Genomic DNA, 14,712 nt, shown 5'->3' on the forward strand with positions numbered 1-14,712 from the left:
GTGTGGGTTTCCTCCGGGTGACTGTCTGTGAGGATTGTGGTGTGTTCTCCCTGTGTCTGTGTGGGTTTCCTCCGGGTGACTGCCTGTGAGGACAAACTCAAGGGTTCCTTTGTGTTGGGTACAAGTTAAAAATAGCAGGACGTTTCAAAGTTGAGGTGAAGCTAAACTTTCTAAAATGGCAGTAAACACACTTTTGTGTTAAAGCTGAAAGAGACACTGTGGTCAGCGCCGGTGTGTTTCTGACCGCTGTAAACAAGCGCCTCGACCTGTTCATTACAGCCTTCACCATCAATACCACTTTGATTAAACACCAATCATCCCCCGCTCTCATCCGTCTAACACTGTTTCTGTGGAGCGCAGGAGAGTTTCAGCGCTGCAGGAGGCCCGTCTGGTGCCTGGTACTGACTGCTGCAGCATTTAAAGTGGAAGGAAAAGTTCAAGATTCAGTGGAGGTTTTTAATCATACAACACACAAAACAATAAACTAATATCACACACAGATCTGAAATCAGACGTGAACCACCGTTAAGCATTTACCACAGAGAGATCTCTGCTGCTTTCATCTTAAACACACACACACACTGCGCTGTGAACCGCGGGGAGGCTGAGGGGGCCTCAGTGTAAACCAGCTTCCCATTGGCTGAATGGGCTGTGGATTTAGCAGAGCCTTTGTTTCATACTCACTTTAACACAGAGGGAAGTAGCTGTACATACTTTTACATCTGCAGCAGGAGTGTTACATTTCACAGATCAGTGCCCAAAGATTTCCCTTAAAGCTAAGTTTACTGAAGAAAAAAGTGGTACCTAAGGGCTTTCTTAAGGGAAATCGTCATAACCCTTAAGTACTGAATGTCCCTTGAGTGATCCCTTAAAAACCTTTAAGTGTTGCATAATTAAGTTCCTAAACTCTCAATTCCCTTAGAATTATTTAAGGGATGCACAACCTCACCTTAACACAGTTAATAAGAGTGTACACATTTATTTATTTATTAATAATTATAATAATAATAATTAGAGTGGGAAATTTAATGAACGAACATTGAATTTGGCTTGTCACGTGTTGTAACGTTGTAACATTAGCTTGTACACTGCTTAATAGCTATGAGGATAAATTTGTAAAACAATCTATCCGTTACTAACTTTAAAATACCACCAGCTTCAAAAGACCACCCAAACATTTCGACCGCCGCCGTAATAAATGTTCCTGTAACGTGTCTAGTCTTGTTTTGTTTCTTCTATGTGCTCCCCGTGTCATGTGACTGTTCCCGCTGTCTTATGTCTACTTCCTGCTTGTTCCTCGGTCACATGATTCCCTTCCCTTGTGTTTCTAGTTTGAGTTGTTTATTTTTTATAGTCCATGTGAGTGTTTCCTGTTTGTGGGTCATTGTATGTTTGTGGCCCTGTTTCAGAGTCTTGTTCTATGTTTAAAGCTTTCTTGTTTAGCATCTTGTTTAGCGTTTAGCTTCCTTGGTTTGTATTTCGCTCCCTAGCCTTTGTGTTTAGTTCTTTGTCTTCTCTTGCACTGACCTCAGCCCTGTACCTTGTCCTTCTGACCTTACCCCAACCGTCACAATTCCACTTTAAAAACAACACAGCCTTTATTTCGTGCCACATTTTTCGGGTTTCTTTTCCCTGCAGATGCTGTTGGATTGGATTTGTTCTTTAAAATTTCCTTTCTTTTTTTCATATTCTTCCAAGAGAGTTCAGTGAATGATTGGGTAGTTGTTAATAAGTCGTCATGGAAACAGTGGAAATTTACTGCAACAAAACCTCAGTCACTGCAGTAAACCACTTACTGTTCTCTCTTAGTTAAGTGAAATGTCTGAGGGGTTTTATGCAACACACTTAAGTAAGAAACTTTGACTTAAGGTTTATATTTAAGGGAAAATCCTAAGGTGTTCTCTGCAACTGGGCACTCAGCCTCAACCCCGTCTCAGCTATTTCTCCGGGAATGGGGTCAGACTCATTCCTGCTCATGTTCCACTGAGATGTAATGGGGGGTCTCTGTCATAGCTACTCCAGGCTCAGCACTGCAGAAACTGCACTATGTAACATAGGAAACCACGCCCCCCTCCTTGATTTCAGAACTGTGATATAAATGTGAATTACGCTCTTCAACTGTAGGGGGAGCCCAGGAGTCTGTGTTCCAGCTCTGTAGACTGTGCTTATGTAAAATGACAGGGTTTTCATGTCTCTCAGGGAAAAGTTTGAGTGTGATACTTTATTGAAGTGGACTGAAATGTGCTGCCGGTCAGTGAAGTGCTGTCCTAATGAAGCCGAGTGTGATGGCCGTATTGTGCCTGCGCTGACGACTCACTTATCTTTACAAGAGCACTTTATGACTGTCCACTTACTGTAAGTAATTCTGATACAGCACGGATGAGCGAGCTAATATTCTGTTAGGCTTCAGGTCTATTAGGAGCACTCAGAGACCAGCTACTGCTGAGCCCTGAGGAGCAGAGAGAGGGAGAAAGACTGAGAAGAGAGAGAGAGGAGGGAGAGAGAGAGAGAGAAAGAGAGAGAGAAAGAAAGAGAGAGTGCTCTCTTTTTTGTGGAGATTCTTGTTATCGTTATCTCTATGACCTGCTGACAGCTCCATGGCCAAAGGCTAGTGTGTGTGTGTGTGTGTGTGTGAGTGAGTGAGTGAGCTCTGTGGAAACACTTTGTTCCTGTCTCTTCATCTCTGTCTGTAAGCTCAGTGTAAGCCTCAGGTTCTATGGAAAATCTCTCTCTCTCTCTCTCTCTCTCTCTCTCTCTCCTTTTTTCATTTCACTCTTTCTGTCAGAGGTTTGATTATGAGTGATTTGTGAACAATTTTAAACTGTAGAAGTCAGTGTTATCAACAGAGTTGTGGAGGTCTTGGAGATATTAGTCATTTCTCACTTGTTGCTCAGGAGCAGAGAAATTCTGCTGAGAGAGCAGAGTGTACTTTGGTGGGAGCATAGTCGCGGCAGTAAATCAAAAGTTACTATTTTCCCATCATTGAAACCCACAAATAAGGAACACCGCTGTTCTAATGCAGGGCCACGGGGTCCTGGGCAGACCCTCTCCTCGGGTGACTGTCTGTGAGGAGTGCGGTGTGTTCTCTCTGTGTCTGCATGGGTTTCCTCCGGGTGACTGTCTGTGAGGAGTGTGGTGTGTTCTCTCTGTGTCTGCGTGGGTTTCCTCCGGGTGACTGTCTGTGAGGAGTGTGGTGTGTTCTCTCTGTGTCTGCGTGGGTTTCCTCCGGGTGACTGTCTGTGAGGAGTGTGGTGTGTTCTCTCTGTGTCTGCGTGGGTTTCCTCCGGGTGACTGTCTGTGAGGAGTGTGGTGTGTTCTCTCTGTGTCTGTGTGGGTTTCCTCCGGGTGACTGTCTGTGAGGAGTGTGGTGTGTTCTCTCTGTGTCTGCGTGGGTTTCCTCCGGGTGACTGTCTGTGAGGAGTGTGGGGTGTTCTCCCTGTGTCTGCGTGGGTTTCCTCCGGGTTCCTCCCACAGTATTTATTTATTGGTTTGTTTATGGTTACATTCATATAGCACTTTTCTAGAAACCAGAGGACCCTTTACAATCAACACTGCACAGAACACCATTCCATTCAACATTGTATCCTCACACACACTGACGAGAAGCAGCAGACACTCACACACAGCGTATTCTCAACAAGGAACCACTGTCCTTGGCAGGTGGATTGTCTGTTTGTGAACTTCATAATCCACTGATTTAGTGTTGCGTCTAAATACAGTTCTTTGGAAGCAAATAGTGTAGTGCCCCGAGGGGTGTCCACAGAGCCTTCTGGGTCTTTACAGAATATCCATACTGGGTTTTCTGGTGGAATGACTGTGTTAGACTTTATTCTTTCATGGTGAGACTGAGATTCCAGAAAAGACAGTTACTCTGTGAAATCACTGCCAAAGCTGAGGGAACCGTAAATCATCAACGCTGTGTATTATCTACCTGACTGTTGTTGTTCCACTATGGCTGCTCCCATGAGGGGACCAGAGTGCACCAATCTGTCCTCACAGTCATGACACAACCCTCCCATCTCCCCTGGGCTCGGAAGTGACACTAAGAGTGTCCTGACCAGTGCAGCCCCCTGAGACTGGGAGACACAGGGAGAATACAGCAGACTCCACACAGACAGTGACTAGAGACGAGGACTGACCCACAGACCCCCGGGCCCTGGAGCTGTGTGGGAGTAAAGTGCCGTTAGCGTCTACCAGAAGTGCAAAATATTAACAATAGTGCAAATAGAAAAGTGCAAGTGTACATGATGTGTAATATATCTAGAGTAATAAGAATTAATAATAAATACACATCACACAAAATGTGGAAAACAGAACTGTACAAATAACTGTATTAATAACATTCATTCATTCACTGTCTGTAACCCTTATTCAGTTCTGGGCGGCGGTGGGTCCGGAGCCTACCCGGAATCACTGGACACAAGGCAGGAACACACCCTGGAGGGGGCGCCAGTTCTTCACAGGGCGACACACACTCATGCATTCACTCTGACTCACTTTTGAGTCGCCAATCCACCTACCAACGTGTGTTTTTTGGAGTGTGGGAGGAAACCGGAGCACCCGGAGGAAACCCACGCAGACACAGAGAGAACACACCATTCCACAGTCTGAGTGAAGAGCTGATGTTTCACATTGCTAAAGCACTTTGAGAAGGAGTCTGCGAGATTGTTACGCCTCTACTAATGGGCTTCTGGGTCTAGGTTGGTAGTAGTAAAGGAAACAACAAATGTACAGGAGGAAAAGAGAAGCCAGCCAAATGCTAGAGACCAAGTTGTTCAGGGACTACAAACATTACTTTAATACAAAAGATCATACCACAATAACACACGACAGGTGGACAAACCTTAGGAGGGAGGAACAGGGACAGTACCAAAGAAATGAAAATAACAAAACAAGACTAACACCTAAGCTATGTCAATATACACTATAGCTATATTCTATAAAGAAAATACAAGGGGTGGTACCTGCCCTCTACTCTGGTGTGTCTATACAATACAGAACCTACGTGTGCACCGTGTAAGTGCACGCACATCTAGCTTGCTCTCACCCTCCTAGGGAGACAGAAACAAACTGACAAACTAACAGGACTAGGACAAGGATTCAAACACAACTACATCAGTAACCCCAAGGCAAAACAATACTAATATAAAGTAGACCTCATTAAAGTAGTTTTAGAGACTTCAAGTTGAATACAATAAAACACACACGACCGTACAACCAGACAGAGTCAAAACACCGGCCAAACAAAGAAGTGAGCCCAAAGATGGCTGCCTTTCTGACTTCCTGGTGCAGCTTAAAACCTTTAAGCCCCACCCTTTTATCAGCAGTAAGCTGCTGTGGCTGGTTGGGATTGGCTGGAGCGGGGATGGTTGCCAGGTCCGTGACGAGTGACAGCACAGTCTACCTGTATGAATAAGAGACGGAGAGGAAAAGACGACAAACACATGCACAAATTTGTTACATGTAACAGAAATGTAAACCTCACACCAGCACCAGGAATATCAAGGGTAGGTTGGAATTCGCAAAGAACAAAGAGGAATCAGAAGAGTTTTTTTTTTTAACAAAGCTTTTTTTTTTTGTGTGTGGTTTTCTCAGATCAGAATAAATCTTAGCGTAAACCTTCATCAGACGTGACATCGAGCGAGGGGCTCAGGAGAGAGAGCACGGTTGAGTCTGGAGCTCTCACTGCTCCTTATTGCTGGTTTAAGTGGTGATGACAGCAGCAGAATCTGCTCTAAAGTGGACAGACATGTCTTTTCTTCTTGGGTTTAAACTTGTTCCGTGGCAGGAGAGTGATTCAAAACACACTGCCTCCTCAAACAAGTTCAAAAGGAAAGACTAATGGAAGTGGTAAACTAACAATGTCACCGTACTTAACCTTGCTAGCCCTCTACTCTTCTAAAGGCCTCATCACCCAGAGTGTATGAAGTAGGGTTCTAAATAACAACTTTAACTGCTTAATAAAAACAAAATGTGTGTTCACATTAATTTTGGTGACCTAGAGTTCACCAACACACACACGGTGAAACACAACCCACTGAGTCTGTTTTCTGTGTGGTGCCTGAGTCAGAAAATATGAGATATAACGAGTCCTTCTGATTCTGCTCTTCTTTTGATGTCAACTGCAGACTCTTTAAAATGGCCCCGCCCCCTCGTCTGACTCTGTCCAATCACAGCACAAGACCATCGTTTATGTGAGAGCACAAAGGCTGAGACAGATGGAGAAATAAGAGCACTGAGTAAAAACGGAGAAGAAAGAGAACAGAGTGAAAACGGCTAAAAACCAGAGCTTCTGCTCCTCGCTCCTCACTGCTGTGCGCTCGGGGTCGGGGTGAACAGCGAGCGGCTCATTATCATTTAAAGGAACAGGTGCTGAAAGCGGGCGTTCTGAACAGGGGCTGTTTACACAGGGGGAGAACACTGCTGTGGGGCTCGTAGGGTTTGGACCAAAGCAGGTCACAGACGTTTCATTAAGAAACAGAACTGTGTTCAATTGTTGAAAAGAGGTAGAATGTGTCTTCTTTAATGTGCACTATTAACTAACACAGGTTTTTAGCTCCAGCGCCCAGTGCTAGGGTTATATCCCCTTCTTGCTGAAACCTGCCAGTGAGCATGGAGACCTTAGGCTCATGTGCAGCTGCTCCAGGGCATCCCATTCTGTGCTTTTACAGCTGAATGTTTGTGTTCACAATGGCTGCACTTGGTTTATGAGAGATGTTAACTAAAAGTATAACATACTCTCTAATGGAAAGGCACTGATCAGCCATAACATTAAAGACACTTATTTTTTGAGCGCTTCATTAAAGGAACACTGACAGCAATTACAAAATGTAGTCGGCCTGTTGCTCTGCATACTTTGTCACCCCCCGTTCCCCCTGTTCCTCAGCGCTCAGGACCCCCACAGAGCAGGTGTGATGTGGTGGTGGGTCATTCTCAGCGCTGCAGTGACACTGACGTGGTGGTGGTGTGTTAGTGTGTGTTGTGCTGGTGTAGAGTGGATCAGACACAGCAGTGCTGCTGGAGTATACACCTGCTTGGAAAGTATGCGACTACAGCCTGTAATTGTAGAACAAAGTGCTCCTGTTTGCTCGGTCTAAGTGTCTCTGAGTGTGGAAACAAGGAGGTGGTTCTAATGTTTTGGCTTTACCCACATCTCACTTGGAGTACTATTAAACATTCAGTTAATTTCATTTCCACCAAAACGTAGTGCATTAAATACAGGTTGTGCACACCTGTACCAGTGTGTGTGTGTGTGCATGCTTCTGTTTATACGTTCGTATGGAATCAAAGTGTTTGTTTTGTTGATTGCAAATTCCCCCCACACTCCCCCGGGTCAACCTCCCCTTAATTAAAATCAATGATCTCCTCCAAAATGGGCCCGACTCCTCACAGAAAGAGGCACTGGCCACGGAGCATCTCCAAAAAACATATTCATAAGTTATGGATTTTCCTCCACTCGTCTTCTCTTTCGCGCTCCTCTTTTCTCTCCCTGCTCTCGCTGGTGGAGATATTGATTGTGAGCGCGAGAGTAATAAAACTAATTTCTCAACTTCACAAAGCTTGGATAAGTGCAGGAGTGCGCCACTCGAGGTCAGCGCATTCAGAAGTGTGTTGTATTGGGGAGGATCAAGCAGGGAGGGGTTAAAATGATGAAATTCAATGATCACCAGCGACATACGCTCACTCTAATCTCTTCCCCAGTTACTGCCATTCACACCAATAAGACAGTAGCTGCTTCCCAATTTCACATTTAATACAAACTCTAACTAGTGCTCGAGCGTGTACACTGCAGCAAATGAAATCTAAGCAAATAAAATAAATATCATAGCATTAATCATGTAGAAATTTTTTATAAGAATGTAATACATTTCGGAATGAGTGTGTGTGTGTGCGCGCGCGTGTGTGTGTGTGTGAGTGACGTGGTGAGGGTGTGTTTGAGTGCGAGTGACTGGGTGAGTGTGAGTTTGAGTGCGAGTGACTGGGTGAGTGTGAGTTTGAGTGCGAGTGACTGGGTGAGAGTGAGTTTGAGTGCGAGTGACTGGGTGAGTGTGAGTTTGAGTGCGAGTGACTGGGTGAGGGTGTGTTTGAGTGCGAGTGACTGGGCGAGGGTGTGTTTGAGTGCGAGTGACAGGGCGAGGGTGTGTTTGAGTGCGAGTGACTGGGTGAGGGTGTGTTTGAGTGCGAGTGACTGGGTGAGGGTGTGTTTGAGTGCGAGTGACTGGGTGAGTGTGAGATTGAGTGCGAGTGACTGGGTGAGGGTGAGTTTGAGTGCGAGTGACTGGGTGAGTGTGAGTTTGAGTGCGAGTGACTGGGTGAGGGTGTGTTTGAGTGCGAGTGACTGGGCGAGGGTGTGTTTGAGTGCGAGTGACAGGGCGAGGGTGTGTTTGAGTGCGAGTGACTGGGTGAGGGTGTGTTTGAGTGCGAGTGACAGGGCGAGGGTGTGTTTGAGTGCGAGTGACAGGGCGAGGGTGTGTTTGAGTGCGAGTGACTGGGAGAGGGTGTGTTTGAGTGCGAGTGACAGGGCGAGGGTGTGTTTGAGTGCGAGTGACAGGGCGAGGGTGTGTTTGAGTGCGAGTGACAGGGCGAGGGTGTGTTTGAGTGCGAGTGACTGGGCGAGGGTGTGTTTGAGTGCGAGTGACTGGGCGAAGGTGTGTTTGAGTGCGAGTGACTGGGCGAGGGTGTGTTTGAGTGCGAGTGACTGGGCGAGGGTGTGTTTGAGTGCGAGTGACTGGGTGAGGGTGTGTTTGAGTGCGAGTGACTGGGCGAGGGTGTGTTTGGGTGCGAGTGACTGGGCGAGGGTGTGTTTGAGTGCGAGTGACAGGGCGAGGGTGTGTTTGAGTGCGAGTGACAGGGCGAGGGTGTGTTTGAGTGCGAGTGACTGGGCGAAGGTGTGTTTTAGTGCGAGTGACTGGGCGAGGGTGTGTTTGAGTGCGAGTGACTGGGCGAGGGTGTGTTTGAGTGCGAGTGACTGGGCGAGGGTGTGTTTGAGTGCGAGTGACTGGGTGAGTGTGAGTTTGAGTGCGAGTGACTGGGTGAGTGTGAGTTTGAGTGCGAGTGACTGGGTGAGTGTGAGTTTGAGTGCGAGTGACTGGGTGAGTGTGAGTTTGAGTGCGAGTGACTGGGTGAGGGTGTGTTTGAGTGCGAGTGACTGGGTGAGGGTGTGTTTGAGTGCGAGTGACAGGGTGAGGGTGTGTTTGAGTGCGAGTGACTGGGTGAGTGTGAGTTTGAGTGCGAGTGACTGGGTGAGAGTGAGTTTGAGTGCGAGTGACTGGGTGAGTGTGAGTTTGAGTGCGAGTGACTGGGCGAGGGTGTGTTTGAGTGCGAGTGACAGGGCGAGGGTGTGTTTGAGTGCGAGTGACTGGGCGAGGGTGTGTTTGAGTGCGAGTGACTGGGCGAGGGTGTGTTTGAGTGCGAGTGACTGGGCGAAGGTGTGTTTTAGTGCGAGTGACTGGGCGAGGGTGTGTTTGAGTGCGAGTGACAGGGCGAGGGTGTGTTTGAGTGCGAGTGACTGGGCGAGGGTGTGTTTGAGTGCGAGTGACTGGGCGAGGGTGTGTTTGAGTGCGAGTGACTGGGCGAGGGTGTGTTTGAGTGCGAGTGACTGGGTGAGTGTGAGTTTGAGTGCGAGTGACTGGGTGAGTGTGAGTTTGAGTGCGAGTGACTGGGTGAGTGTGAGTTTGAGTGCGAGTGACTGGGTGAGTGTGAGTTTGAGTGCGAGTGACTGGGTGAGGGTGTGTTTGAGTGCGAGTGACTGGGTGAGGGTGTGTTTGAGTGCGAGTGACAGGGTGAGGGTGTGTTTGAGTGCGAGTGACTGGGTGAGTGTGAGTTTGAGTGCGAGTGACTGGGTGAGAGTGAGTTTGAGTGCGAGTGACTGGGTGAGTGTGAGTTTGAGTGCGAGTGACTGGGCGAGGGTGTGTTTGAGTGCGAGTGACAGGGCGAGGGTGTGTTTGAGTGCGAGTGACTGGGCGAAGGTGTGTTTTAGTGCGAGTGACTGGGCGAGGGTGTGTTTGAGTGCGATTGACTGGGCGAAGGTGTGTTTGAGTGCGATTGACTGGGCGAAGGTGTGTTTTAGTGCGAGTGACTGGGCGAGGGTGTGTTTGAGTGCGAGTGACTGGGCGAGGGTGTGTTTGAGTGCGAGTGACTGGGTGAGGGTGTGTTTGAGTGCGAGTGACTGGGCGAAGGTGTGTTTTAGTGCGAGTGACTGGGCGAGGGTGTGTTTGAGTGCGAGTGACTGGGCGAAGGTGTGTTTTAGTGCGAGTGACTGGGCGAGGGTGTGTTTGAGTGCGAGTGACTGGGCGAGGGTGTGTTTGAGTGCGAGTGACTGGGTGAGGGTGTGTTTGAGTGCGAGTGACTGGGTGAGGGTGTGTTTGAGTGCGAGTGACTGGGTGAGGGTGTGTTTGAGTGCGAGTGACAGGGCGAGGGTGTGTTTGAGTGCGAGTGACTGGGTGAGGGTGTGTTTGAGTGCGAGTGACTGGGTGAGGGTGTGTTTGAGTGCGAGTGACTGGGTGAGGGTGTGTTTGAGTGCGAGTGACTGGGTGAGGGTGTGTTTGAGTGCGAGTGACAGGGTGAGGGTGTGTTTGAGTGTGAGTGACTGTGTCATTGTGGCAACCTGTTTCCCCACTGTATCTCTTCTTCAGTCTCTTAGCTTATATGTGTGTGTGTGTGTGTGTGTGTTTGTCTTCCTTCATCAGTCCCCCTATTGCCCCCACTTACCTGTGATTGCTCTGAATCTTCTGAAGAGCGGCTGTGGATGGGAGCGGCAGATAGAGGAGCGTTTATGTGCTGTTATGACTATTGCATTCTTTCATTAGATCCCTCTTTGTGTCAGTCTCCGTCACCCTCCACTATCGCTCTTCCCCAGCGCACACCACAATCACAAGACGCATGGCACGGGATATTGTTAGAGGTGCGATCACAAAGCGCTCAGGTGACACGGTGCAGGCCGTTCCTGATGAGAAATATCAGTGCCATCTTTCATTCTGAATGCAGTTTAAATGACGTGCACCTGGCAGCAGACCTTTACGTCTTTCACAAGCTCCTGTATCTCGAGAATATCACGGGGGGGGGGGGGGGGGGCATTGTAGGGTTTGTAGTAATAAACCAGGGATTTTTGCGATGATTTCTTTAAATACACAGATACACAGGGCAGTTTCTGCAGTGCTGAGCCCAGAGTAGCAATAACAGAGACTCTAATTTCCCTATTACAGCTCAGTGGAGTATCACAATGACTTGAAGCTGTAATTTAAAATAGAAGACACTCCCTAGTGTTATTTTGAGGATTACTTTTGCCTGAGGAGGAATTGTAATTTTACTGGAAGCTGAAGGTAGTGTCTCAGTCACAGCTCCAGGGACCTGGAGGTTGTGGGTTGAGTCCCACTCCGGGTGACTCTCTGTGAGGAGTGTGGTGTGTTCTCCCTGTGTCTGCGTGGGTTTCCTCCAGGCGACTGTCTGTGAGGAGTGTGGTGTGTTCTCCCTGTGTCTGCGTGGGTTTCCTCCGGGTGACTGTCTGTGAGGAGTGTGGTGTGTTCTCCCTGTGTCTGCGTGGGTTTCCTCCAGGCGACTGTCTGTGAGGAGTGTGGTGTGTTCTCCCTGTGTCCCTGTGATTCCAGGTAGGCTCCGGACCCACTGCCGCCCTGAACTGAATAAAAAATGTATATTCTGAGTGATTTAAAGAAGGGAGAAGGGGAAGAATTAGTGATATTTAATAGATATTTTATACATATTTATACTTACATTGAATGCAATGTAACTTCTGAACTCAACAGTAGCTCCACGGTGTTTACATCGCTAAATAAACCTCTAATATGTCACTAGACTCTGTAAAATGAGTGTATTATTGGAGGAAATAGTGGGCAAATTTGTTAAAGTGATTCATTAGTGAGAAATGAACATGAATATTAACCTGTTGGATTCCCGTGTGTTAATGTACATTTAATGCATTAATTCTGACACTATTGTACAACATTAATGGTAATGCATACCCTTAGGTACAGAGAAGGCTGGGCATGTCTGCAGTGCACGGTCCGGTCCCACTGAGGTTCACCAGCATGTTTTCAGGCTGCTGTCACACGTCAGATAAAACATTCCTTCAGCTGCCACAGCTTTAGAGGCTGAGTCAGAGGCCAGGCCACAGAAACTCACACCCCCCTCAGTGTTAAATGTTTCAGAGTGTGTTCTGTGAGTCCTATCCTCACCTGGAGTTATTGAGCTATTGGACAATGAGTGTGTAAATGTGTGTGTATTATTGGAGATATAGGTTCATGTTGACAGACCGACTGAAAGCTCGGAGTATGATTACATCTCTCTCCCCTGACCATCGCGACATAAACATAAACACACGGAAAGATTTTATCCCACGCCCCTCACACATCGCATAGCTGTACACATGCTGTAATTAATGAGTTTATCTGCTTTTAATCATCACCTAAATGATTCAGTACCAGGTGTTTGTGCTGGATCGCTGACGGTGATGTGTGTCTAATGTGGTAGTGTTTCTTGTGAACTTCACTGTAAACATTGTCAAACATTATTTTGTGATGCATCAATAAGTAAAGATCTCTCTCTGTCTCTATATTTCTCTCTCTCTCTCTCTCTCTCTCTATCTTTATCTCTCTATCTCTCTCTCTTTCTCTCTATCTTTATCTCTCTCTCTCTCTGTCTATCTTTATCTCTATCTCTATCTCTCTCTCTCTATATTTATCTCTCTCTCTCTCTGTCTCTCTCTCTATCTTTATCTCTCTATCTTTATCTCTCTCTCTGTCTATCTTTATCTCTATCTCTATCTCTCTCTCTTTCTCTCTCTCTATCTTTATCTCTCTCTCTCTGTCTCTCTCTCTCTCATTATCTTTATATCTATCTTTATCTCTCTCTCTCTCTCTCTATCTTTATCTCTCTATCTCTATCTCTCTCTCTTTATCTCTATATTTATCTCTCTCTCTGTCTCTCTCTATCTTTCTCTGTCTCCCCCCTCTCTCTCTCTCTGTGTCTCTATCTTTATCTCTCTCTCTCTCTCTCTCTCTCTGTCTCTATCTTTATCTCTCTATCTCTCTCTCTCTCTCTCTGTCTCTATCTTTATCTCTCTATCCCTCTCTCTCTCTTTCTCTGTCTCCCCCCATCTCTCTCTCTCTCTGTGTCTCTATCTTTATCTCTCTCTCTCTCTCTCTCTCTCTCTCTCTCTCTCTCTCTGTCTATCTCTCTCTCTCTATGTCTCTCTGTCTCTATCTTTATCTCTCTATCTCTCTCTTTCTTTTTCTCTCTCTCTCTATGTCTCTATCTTTATCTCTCTCTCTCCCTCTTTCTCTCTCTCTATCTTTATCTTTATCTCTCTCTTTCTCTCTCTCTCTGTCTGTAGGGTACGGAGCTGAATGATGATCGCACTCCCTCCACTGCCTCTGTCCTCACCACCTTTACCATCCTCCTCATCGATAAGAACGATAACGCTCCCAGGTTCAACAGCTCCGAGTACCGTTTACGCATCACTGAGCTGGCTCAGGTGGGCTTCGCCCTGCCCCTCTCCATACAGGTGGAGGACAAGGACGAGGTGAGACACACACACACAACTTCTCTTTATGTACGTGACCTCACGTTTAATTATTCCTACACACCGTAGGAAGATACCGTACAGGCTCTTACAGCCTAACTGAGTCTTAAAAAAAAATCACTTATCCAATGCATGTTTACATTAATGTGTTGATGTGGAGCCCACCAACACACACACTGTTGAACAAGACCCCAGTCAGTTTTCTGTGTGCTGCCTAAGTCCAAAAACACAGGTTAAATCGAGCCGTCCTGATCCTTCTCCGCTTCTGACGTCAAGTGCTTTAGAGTCTTTAGAATCGCCCCGCCCACTCGTCTGAGTCTGTCCAATCACAGCCCTGGACCCTCGTTTATGTGAGAGCACGAAACAAGGTTAAACACTCGGGCCTCTGCGCCCACCGCAGTCTTCTACAGAACTCACAACACGGTGTTCTAAAGAGTGGAATAAACAAATGCCTGCCACAGTATAGAATCTGTAGTGTTGTAGATACATTGTATAATGTTTAAACTGCGGATATGGGAATTCTATACAGCTTCCCACATTAAATGATATATATATTAGTCCATGTTTATGAAGAGAGTGAAAATAACACTCTGAATCTGAACTGAGCACAAACAACTCACTCATAACAACTTACATGTGATTAACTCGATCAGTGAGTGAAAGTGAACTGGAGTTGAATCACTCAACTTTAACCTTTATTATACTACAAATTAATATTAAACACTTCTAATAATTAAAGCCAACAATGATCAAGACCCCAGACGCTTTTACCACAGCTCTGTACGAGCAACACCTTCATAGGCTTTCAGCCAACAACATGCTGCACTTACAGCAGAGAAAACAGTAACTTGATCTTTCAGTGTGTTTTGGAAACAGGAGTCCGTTACTTACGCCATTATAACCTACACGCTATAACATAGTTATAATAAAGAACCAAAAAAGAGCAACTACCAATAAACCTGGTGTTATCTAAAACCCACACGAACCAAAGACCTGCCAGTTCCACATTTACATAATAATTCATACACAGAATTCATAAGAGTGAATGCCCCATAATCTGTGTAAGTGTCTTAACAAATTTATTGCACATTATTGCAACTAATTATTAGTGATTACCACATAACTGACTTATAAAGGTCCTATAACTGACTTATAAAGGTCCTATAACTGACTTA

General features: G+C 46.4%; 1 protein-coding gene across 2 annotated transcripts in view; it reads left to right on the plus strand.

Moving 5' to 3' along the window:
* Positions 1-14,712, plus strand: part of cdh23 (cadherin-related 23) — a 422,443-nt gene that overhangs the window by 214,076 nt on the left and 193,655 nt on the right. For both annotated transcript variants that reach the window (XM_066679568.1, XM_066679567.1), the window contains exon 11: positions 13,349-13,537. In XM_066679568.1, the coding sequence (XP_066535665.1) occupies positions 13,349-13,537 (189 nt within the window). The remainder of the gene's footprint in view (positions 1-13,348; positions 13,538-14,712) is intronic.

The sequence above is a fragment of the Hoplias malabaricus genome, chromosome 8 (assembly GCF_029633855.1).
Source record: "Hoplias malabaricus isolate fHopMal1 chromosome 8, fHopMal1.hap1, whole genome shotgun sequence".
Taxonomy (NCBI): domain Eukaryota; kingdom Metazoa; phylum Chordata; class Actinopteri; order Characiformes; family Erythrinidae; genus Hoplias; species Hoplias malabaricus.